The following is a 9264-nucleotide window of genomic DNA, read 5'->3' on the forward strand; positions in this document are numbered from 1 at the left end:
GCATATTGTTTCGAATAATCTGGGTCCTCATTTTACCAACCTTGGGAGGATGGAAGGCTGTGTCACCCTTGATCCAGTGAGCCAGAAGTCAGCAGAAGTAGTACTGCATTCCAACCACTGTGTCACCATGGCTGATGTTCCCTTTTCATGAGGCATAGGGTTCTGGCCTCTTCATAGACCATTTCTACACCCAGTTATTCACAACAACACATGCTTATTTTTGGAGCAAATGAAATGAGAGCAACTTTATATGCTTCCAAGAACATGGGTCTAAGAGGAAAAGGGAAGGGAGTGAAGGTCTTTTTAATATCTCAGTGCACTTAATAAAAGAAGATCAAGGTGGGATAATATTTTGAGCCTACTTTTTGTGAGATATATAAACTCCCATGAGATGAAAAAATAATAAATTTCAAATGATGGACATTTAAGCCATTAAATCATGTATCCAATCAATGCTGGATTTCAAGTTCCAGCAGCTCCTGCAGATGTTGACTCTGACTCTGTATCCAATAAAAGAAATGGCACTGCCCTTCAGTCCTGAATTCCCACTACTTATTTCTGGGGTCAGCAACCTGCAGCTCTTTTAGCCCTCCCCTGCAGCTCCTGACACAATTCCTGTTGCCACCTCCATGGCCTGCCTGCTGCTCATACAGCACCTTGTAAAGCACAAGGAAATTTGGTGTGCTTCACAATGGAGGAGACGGGGTCCACTCCTCCTCCTGGAGCCCTTTACAAAGCAGAGCCACAATGTGATCCTGCCCCATTGGCCCTGGTAACAGCAGCGGCAGTGGCTCGTTCTCACATCTTGGATGTCACTGACTTTTTATACCAAGCCAGCAGGCTGCTGGTGTTGTGATGCCCCACCTCCCCAATGCCAGATGATTTTCAGCTGTCTGCCAACCAGTTGATCATCAGCATGCTGTTAATTGATTCATCAGTCTCTGAACATTAGATTCCCTCCACCCAGTACCAGTTCAGGGGTTCCTTCACCCCCAGGTATGACAAAGCCATGTGGGGTTTGACATTGTTGCAGGTCAGACCAGTGGCTTGGGGTGGAGAGCAGGTCGTGTGTTTCCAGCACCAACAAAGGCCGGAAGTAGCTGCTTGTCATTTCCTGCTGCAGTCGGTGTGACAGCGAGACCCAGATAGAGATGAGGTGATGCAGAACCAGAATCAGAATCAGAGAGAGACACTGAGTGACAGAGTTAGACAGACAGAAAGAGATGGTGAGACATGGAGAGAGACAAAGAGAGACAGAGAAAGAGAGAGAGAGAAACGGAGAAAGAGAAAGAAAAAGAGAAAAACAAAGAGAGAGAGAGAAAGAAAAAAAAGAGTGACAGAGAAAGAGAGAGATAGAAAGACAGAGACAGTGACAGAGAGAGAGAGAGAGAGAGAGAGAGAGAGGGAGATCCACCTCCTCCCTTTTCTGGCTTTTGATGTCAAAGCCATGCGGGGTTTGAAATTGTTGCACGTCAGACCAGTGTGTTTCCAGCACCAACAAAGTCCAGAAGTAGCTGCCTGCCATTTCCTGCTACTTTCTGTCTGACAGCAAGACCCAGATAGAGATGAGGTGCTGGAGAACCAGAATCAGAATAAGAGAGAGACACTGAGAATGACACAGATAGACCAAGAGAAAGAGAGAGAGAGAGAGAAATAGAGAGAGGGAGAAAGCTGAATAACACACTCAGGGCGGGTTGTGGCAAGAAATGGCTGGGAGGAGAGAGGTGAGGCATTTTAACAACTGGTTCTCTGGCCTACTGACTGGCTGGGTAGACATGACTGGGTGGGAGTGAGTACATTGAGTGGGTTACTCCCACCTTATCATACCAGTTGTTCAATTATTGGCTCCTAGTGTTTTCTTTACTGTGGGAAATGGGTCCAAATGGCTCTTTGAGTGTTTAAGGTAGCAGACCCCTGGCTTCTAGAGACTTTATTTCTGAAATAGAATATAGTTTCCTAAAATTCTTTTTAAAATTAATTTTAGACTTTAATTTCTAAAAGTAAATCTATCTTCCATCATGTTGTAAATTTAACTGGCAGACCTTGCTTTATTATGGTCTTTGGAAGTTCAATTTCCATTGCTAAGTGAGGCAGTTATAAGTTGTGACATCCCTTGACCATGCGGTTTAGCAATAACAGTTCTGGAAGACCCCAGTTACCATTGTTAAGTGAGGATTGCATAGTTTTTAAAGCATGAACTTCATGTGATCACTACTGCCAATTTCCTTCTAGCTTTCCTATTGACTTTGCTTGTAGAAACCCAGTAAGATATGTTGTAAATCACAATCAAGTAACTGTAGGTTGCCATGACAGTCAGAAATCGAGGCCAATTATTAACTTCCAGGATTGTGTTCATATGAGCACAGTAAGGAAGTCATAAGTACCACTTGTTCTGCACTGTTACGATTTCAGATGGTTTCTGAACAAGCAGTCACTGAACAATGAACACCTGTACTTAAGGGTTGCTGTACTGCCCCAATTATTGTACTGGTATCGAGTCACTAAGTCTTGTCTGAGTCTTGAAATCCCATGAACCATAGCATGCCAATCCCACCCCCCTGTCATCCACTGTCTTCCCAAATTTGCCCAAATTAATGTTCATTGTGCTGATGACACTATTTAGCCATCTCATTCTTTGAGAGGTAGGATTCAGTCAGTTTTTGCAGGTTCAAGAAAACTGGTTGCTTTTGTGCAGTTCGGAGAACTGGCAAATCACATCACTGACTTGCCCCACCTCACCCTGCCCCATCACTCCTCATCTCACCCCACCCAACTTGGTTGGAGCCTAGAATCATTCCTGCAGCATAGCTACTGTTGTTTTCTGGCTCCCTCACTTGTCTCCACCACATGGTCTCTGTGGGCCAGACAGGTTGCCTGCCTTCACCATGGCATCTCATACGATGCCCCTGGCCCAGCTAAGTTGCTCTGATCTCTGCCTGATGTGCCTGCAAGGCTGCAATCAATTCTGAAATCCTGGCCCAGCCCCTTCCACGTGGCTGCCTTCACCCCAGCCTTCCACACAGTGCAGCTCCCTGCCAAGCCTTCTTTAACCATTATCCACTACCAATCATGTGGCTCAGCTATCTGCCTGCGTGGTGAGCCTTCCTTCACCTCTTTACCAGTGTGAACTGCCTGCAGCCTCTGCCTCTTTGTTCAGCCAAAACTGAGATGGCAGCCGCTGCCTCTTTGTTGGCACAAAACCATTTTGGTTCAGTCCAGCAAAGAGGCAGCAGCTGCAGACCCTTTACCTCAGCAAAGAGGCAGAGGCTGCAGGCTGTTTGTGCCAGAAAAGAGGCTGTAGTCTCCAGATCATTAGCACAGATACCAGAGTTGGAAGGGACCTCATAGATCATTAAGTCCAACCCCCAGGCAGTGGCTGCAGGCTGTTAGAGCCAGCAAAGAGGCAGTGGCTTCAGGCTGTTTGTGCAAGGAAAGCTGCAGCAGCAGCCAAAGACAGGAGTCTCCAGTTGGAGTTGTGCCCATCTGTACCAACAAAGGCCATAAGTAACTGCCCACCATTTCCTGCTGCTAAAATATTTTAGAAAACCCTGACTGTTCACAGTGAGACCTAGAAAGAGAAAAGGCATTGGACAATCACTTGTGGCTGTTGCTGTACAAAGGTAAGTCTAAGGTTCCGGTGATCACCACCACTGCTTCAGCCTGTCACACTGCCACACCTTGCCATGAATAACATGGAGTTGGCCATGCCCACTCAGTCACATGACCCCACCCCCAGCCTTGCCCGATTGGTCATTAGAAAAAACCAGTTGTTAAATTAGTTGAATCCCACCACAGCATTCTTTGCTATCCTCTTCTCCTTTTGCTTTCACTCATTCACAACATCAGGGTGTTTTCCAATGAGTCCTCTCTTCTCATTAGGTTGTCAAAGTATTTGAGCTATGTGGGCATAAGCTGAAACATATTTGCAAGTCACTATATGTCAGTGTCTATTTCAGTTACTTTTTTTTGGTTTGCTAAAAAACCAAAAAATTAAATGTTTTCCCTGTTGCTAAAAGTTTACAGGAGTTCTTTGTTCCCTTGAACAATTCATCACTATCTTTCCTGTTTTAAGTGTCTTCCTCTTTTTCAGTGGTTTTTTATTTTTTTCTCTTAGATCATTAAGAATTTAAAAATTTCTAAAGAATTAAAGTAAGTAAACTATATTTTTCAAATGTTTAGTTGAAAAAAGAAATTGAAAAAGATATAAAAATTGAAAAAAGAATTTAAAATTAAACATGATATTTAAGGATAGAAAAGAGATTAAAATTTTAACAAAAAAATAAAAATTTTAAAAAAAAAATTTAAAAAATTGAACAGTATTTTTTAATTTAAAAAAAAAGGGAACCATTTCACTTTCTACCATTAAAGTGGTATCGTCTGCATATCTCAGGTTGTTGATATTTCCACCAGCAATCCTAATTCTGTCTTGTGATTCATCCAGCCTAGCATTTCACAAGATGTGCTTTGGTATTCAGCAGGTTCTGACCAGTTCTGGAGAACCGGTAGCGAAAATCTTGAGTAGTTCAGAGAACAGGCAAATACCACCTCTGACTGGAGATTTTACAGTATCATTCCCCTGCCACGCACACCAAGCCACGCCCACAGAACCAGTAGTAAAATAATTTGAATCCCACCACTGATAGCCTTGTTGTCCTTATTACTCTCTTTTGAAGCAATCAGTTGTCCCATGTCCAGTTCTAACCGTTGATTTTTGGCTAACATGAAGATGTCAGACCTGCCCAGAGGGGGGGATACACTTTTATTGACAAGGAGTTTGCTGGTCATGAGCCACTTTAGTGCTGAAATGCAGCTTCAAACAGCAGCTAATTGACTCAGGCAGCTCCAATGAGTATAGCAGAGCAGCATGGAAATCATCTGGGCAGCCTAGACTGGGGGGAAGTTACTTATTTAGGGAATGCATAGCACAATGGGTAGGTGGGTGGAGCTAGGGATTCACCTAAACCTCGCTGATCATCCAACAGCCCACCACTGGACCTGGCCCAACCTCATCCCTTAGGAAAGAAAGCCCCTTAACTCCATTTGGTTATTTTACTAGAGGTATTGATTGTAGCAATATCAAGCCAGCTCTGAATTCACCCACATTTGCCAGGTACAAAAAAGGTTCACCCACAATTACACACACACAGATGCACACATTTCCAGTGAAACAGAGCTTGTCAGCATGTTTTGAGAACATTTAAAATTTGGGGGATAATCCGCATATTACTCAGGTTGCTTGGGCTTGGGATGCTGGTACAAACAGGATCTGGCAGGTCTTTCTCACTTGTTGTTTTCCCCTCCTGATTTCCCATCACACACACACACTCTCTCTCTCTCACACACACACAGACACACACACAGAATTTTCAGCTTTCTCCTCCCCTTTCTGGCCTTTGATGGCAGGAAACAGGTGAGGTGCCAAGCCAAATCAGGCAGAGCTGACATGAGCCTTCTCAGGTGACAGGTATGGAGTTTTGGTACTCCTTATTTTTAAAGAACTTGCCACAGATTGTTGTGATCCACATTATCAAAGGTTTTAGCATGGTGAATGAAACAGAAGTAGATGGTTTTCCAGGAACTCTTTTTGCTTTGTCATAATCCAGCAAATGCAGGAAATATGATTGCACTTTCTCTGCCTTTTCAAAAAAATCATTTCTACTTCTTATTTCTCAGTTCACACACTGCTGAAGCCTAGTTTGTTGCATTTTAAAATATTACCTTGGTGGTGTGTGAAATGGGTGCTTATGGTATATGGTAGTTTTATACATCCTAGTATTTATTATATATTTATTAGAAGTGATCTGGCTTAAGTAGCTTTCGCAATTAAGCTACAGAGCTTTTTTTTTTTTTTTGCTGGCTCTTTATTTTGCAATTCTATGTTAATGATTGTTATGTTAATTGTTTGATACTGGCCTACAACTAAAATAAAAAAGTGCTTATATTTTCTTTGTTTACAAAAACATTCAAATGTGTTTTTGTAAACATACAATTATGAATTTTTTTCACCCTTTGTTCATCTTTGATTGCCTCTGTTTCAGGTTCATCCTTTTTTGAGAAGAGTGAGTTTCAACAACAGTGTTGGTGAAAAGATCTCCTTTGATAAAAATGGAGAATTCATTGGTGGTTTTGATATTATCAACTGGATCACATTCCCAAACCAATCTTTTGCTAGGATCAAAGTTGGAGTGATAGATCCCACAGCTCCAGCAGAGAAGTTCTTCAATATTTCTATGGATTCCATCACATGGCCGTTAGGCTTTAATAGGGTTAGTTTCTTTTAAATCTAGATATGTCTGTCTTCATTTAAATATCTGTATTGATGAAAGTCTCAGAGCATTATCTCTGACTAACCTAGGCACAAATATCCTAGAGAAGGAAAGGTATCAGTAAGATTATTTTTTTTTAACATTTCCAGCAATTGCTATTGAATGTTTTATCCTTTCCTGGCTCCCTGTTAATTATGGACAATGGTTTTCATGGTTTTGAAGTAAAAGCTGCTAGATTTCATCAGTTTGCTGACTTCAAAATTCAGAAGTTGTGAAAACCAACTTTAACTAACCAGCACAGAAATTGTCTTTGAAAAGTGGTGATCATGATTATCAATGGCCATAAATACAATTATTGTTGATATTTAATTAATTATAATTTCAGAGCAACTACTTCTAAAATTATGATATAACATTACTTTCTTTTTAATCTGTTGATTCCATGTAACCGTCATGCCCCTGGTGGAGACTGACTCTAAGGAAGAGGCGGAACAGCCAACAGGGAGTGGAAGTGTCGCTCCAGAAGTGATGGAGGAGGCTGGGGAAGGGCAGAAGCCAGCTGAGCAATCAGAGGATGATCCAGGCCCATCCCCTATCCATCCTAGGGCACGCAGGGAGGAAAGGATCAGGGAAAGACATGGTCTACTCAGGAGAAGAGGGCAATGATCCTCCTCATAGGTTGCAGCTGTGAGCTCTGTATAAGAGTTTGGAACTGCATGTTCACAGACACTGGAGTCAAATTAGTGCTTTCATTGGATGAGGTTTATCTTAGTTGGCATTCTTCCAATGGACTCTCCCCAGTTATCTTCCTGGAATTTGTGATTAATTATCTTGGTTTGCCTTGGAACTCTTGGTCAATGAGATTTGTTTTTGGTTTCCTTTTGCTTCATTATCTACTTTCTGAATTTAAACTGGGACTAATAAAACAGCAAAGTTAAGTTGAAGGCATTACAAGACCTTGGTTCCTGTTTGAGTTTTTGTGTTATTTTTGAGACACTACGGGTCATCACGTAAACTCTCCAAGCTCTTCCTTTCCTCTCTGTATCTTAAAATACTTTTCTGCATTCATTGATAGGCATTACCTGTATCTTTGTGTAATGATCCTTGTAAGACAGGACAAAGCAAGGCCAAGAAAGAAGGACAGTGGTTTTGTTGCTATGATTGTCGTCTATGTCCAGAGGGGAAGATATCAAAGGAAAAGGGTAGGAAATCTTCAAATAAAACCCTATGTATATAGACTGTCTACAATCAACTGTATCAATTGCACTGTGTTCTTTTTCAGACCAGGATGACTGCTCTCCATGTCCTGAAGATCAATATCCAAATCCTGGCAAAAATATGTGCATTCCAAAGCGGATCACTTTTTTGTCCTATGAAGAACCCTTGGGGATCAGTCTGACTGTTCTTTCTCTTTGCTTTTCTTTAATGACAACTTTGGTAATCACAATCTTCATCAAACACAAAGACACTCCTATCGTCAAAGCCAACAACCGGAATCTCACTTATACACTGCTAATTTCTCTTCTCCTCGCTTTCTTTTGTGTCTTTCTATTTGTTGGGAGGCCCAATATGTTTGTTTGTCTCTTTCGACAACCAGCTTTTGGTCTCATCTTTTCTGTGGCAATTTCTTGTGTATTGGCAAAAACCTTTGTTGTGGTTCTAGCATTTTTGGCCACCAAACCTGGTTCCAGATTGAGGAAATGGGTGGGGGGAAGGATGGTCAGTTTCATTCTACTATCCTGTTCCCTTGTTCAATTAAGTTTTTGTGCTGTGTGGCTGATAACATCCCCACCATTTCCAGATTTTGATGTGCTTTCAATGTCTGAAGAAATCATCCTGGAGTGCAATGAAAACTCAGTCATGTTCTACTGTGTTTTGGGCTTTATGGGTTTTCTTGCTCTGATTAGCTTTTCTGCTGCTTTTCTAGCTAGGAATTTACCTGACAGTTTCAATGAAGCCAAATTCATCACCTTCAGCATGTTGGTTTTCTGCAGTGTTTGGCTGTGCTTTATTCCAACCTATCTAAGCACAAGGGGAAAATATACATTGGCAGTAGAGATCTTCTCCATGATCTCCTCCAGTGCTGGATTATTAATGTGTATCTTTCTTCCCAAGTGCTTTATCATTGTGATGAGACCTGAACTGAATGATAAACATCAGCTCATAAAGAAAAAGTTTTAAGAAATATTGCCTGATATCCTTTTTATATACATGTTGGAAAAGTTCCCCGCTTTGACATTTAAGTCAGAGAACAATGTACAGAGACAGTGATGTTCTGTGTTTCCTTGTGCCCTGAGATTTGGATACCTTGGAAGAGTTTTTCCTTTTGGAAGGCAATTATAACTGGAGTCTATAAAAATATATAAATTACAGCACAAAATAATGTACTGACATATTTATTGACATTATTGATATAATGACATATTTTAGTATATTATGGAAAGCTCTGACTAAATGTATCGATTAAATGTGCATTGTAAATTTGTCTTTACTGGTCATCTTAATACATATGCACTGGAATGTATAAAAAGAAGTGCAGTTAAATACAAATGAGAATTTGTTTAAACAGGGAAGTTCTATGGTTTTTTTTTTCTGAAGCAATCAGACAGAGTGTATTCCCTCATGCGCACCACTTGTAGTCATCACCTACAAAACATGGAGTAAATTCAAAAGCTGGCCATATGCCTTCTTCTCAATAGCAAAGGTCAAAGAAATCTCTGGCATAAAAATAATTCTAGTAAATTCAAATAAATTCCATCAGAATTCCAATACATGCTAATATCCAATTTGTGTAATAGTCTCATTTTAGGAGATTCAATACAGTATAATGACAGATTAGAACAGCATGTTTCATGATTATAAATCTGGTTGAGTAAATAAGAGTTTTGAAACCCTTGAATAACTGTGTTGAACTGGAGGTTCAATGGTCCTATGTTTGTTTGAGTAGATAGTTTTGCAACACTTGATTGAGAAGCACACAGTGGTTCTAAGTGTCAGT

The 9264-nt window shown here is 40.9% G+C and overlaps 1 protein-coding gene across 1 annotated transcript in view; it reads left to right on the plus strand.

The window, feature by feature from the left end:
* Window positions 1-8959, plus strand: part of LOC113451726 (vomeronasal type-2 receptor 26-like) — a 102076-nt gene extending 93117 nt beyond the window's left edge. The window contains exons 4-6 of the mRNA XM_087917814.1: window positions 6039-6266; window positions 7342-7468; window positions 7549-8959. Of these exons, the coding sequence (XP_087773940.1) occupies window positions 6039-6266; window positions 7342-7468; window positions 7549-8447 (1254 nt within the window). The 3' untranslated portion in view covers window positions 8448-8959. The remainder of the gene's footprint in view (window positions 1-6038; window positions 6267-7341; window positions 7469-7548) is intronic.
* Window positions 8960-9264: the final 305 nt, after the last annotated feature.

This window comes from Pseudonaja textilis, chromosome Z (assembly GCF_049901715.1).
Source record: "Pseudonaja textilis isolate UNSWEBS1 chromosome Z, rPseTex1.2, whole genome shotgun sequence".
NCBI classification, from domain to species: domain Eukaryota; kingdom Metazoa; phylum Chordata; class Lepidosauria; order Squamata; family Elapidae; genus Pseudonaja; species Pseudonaja textilis.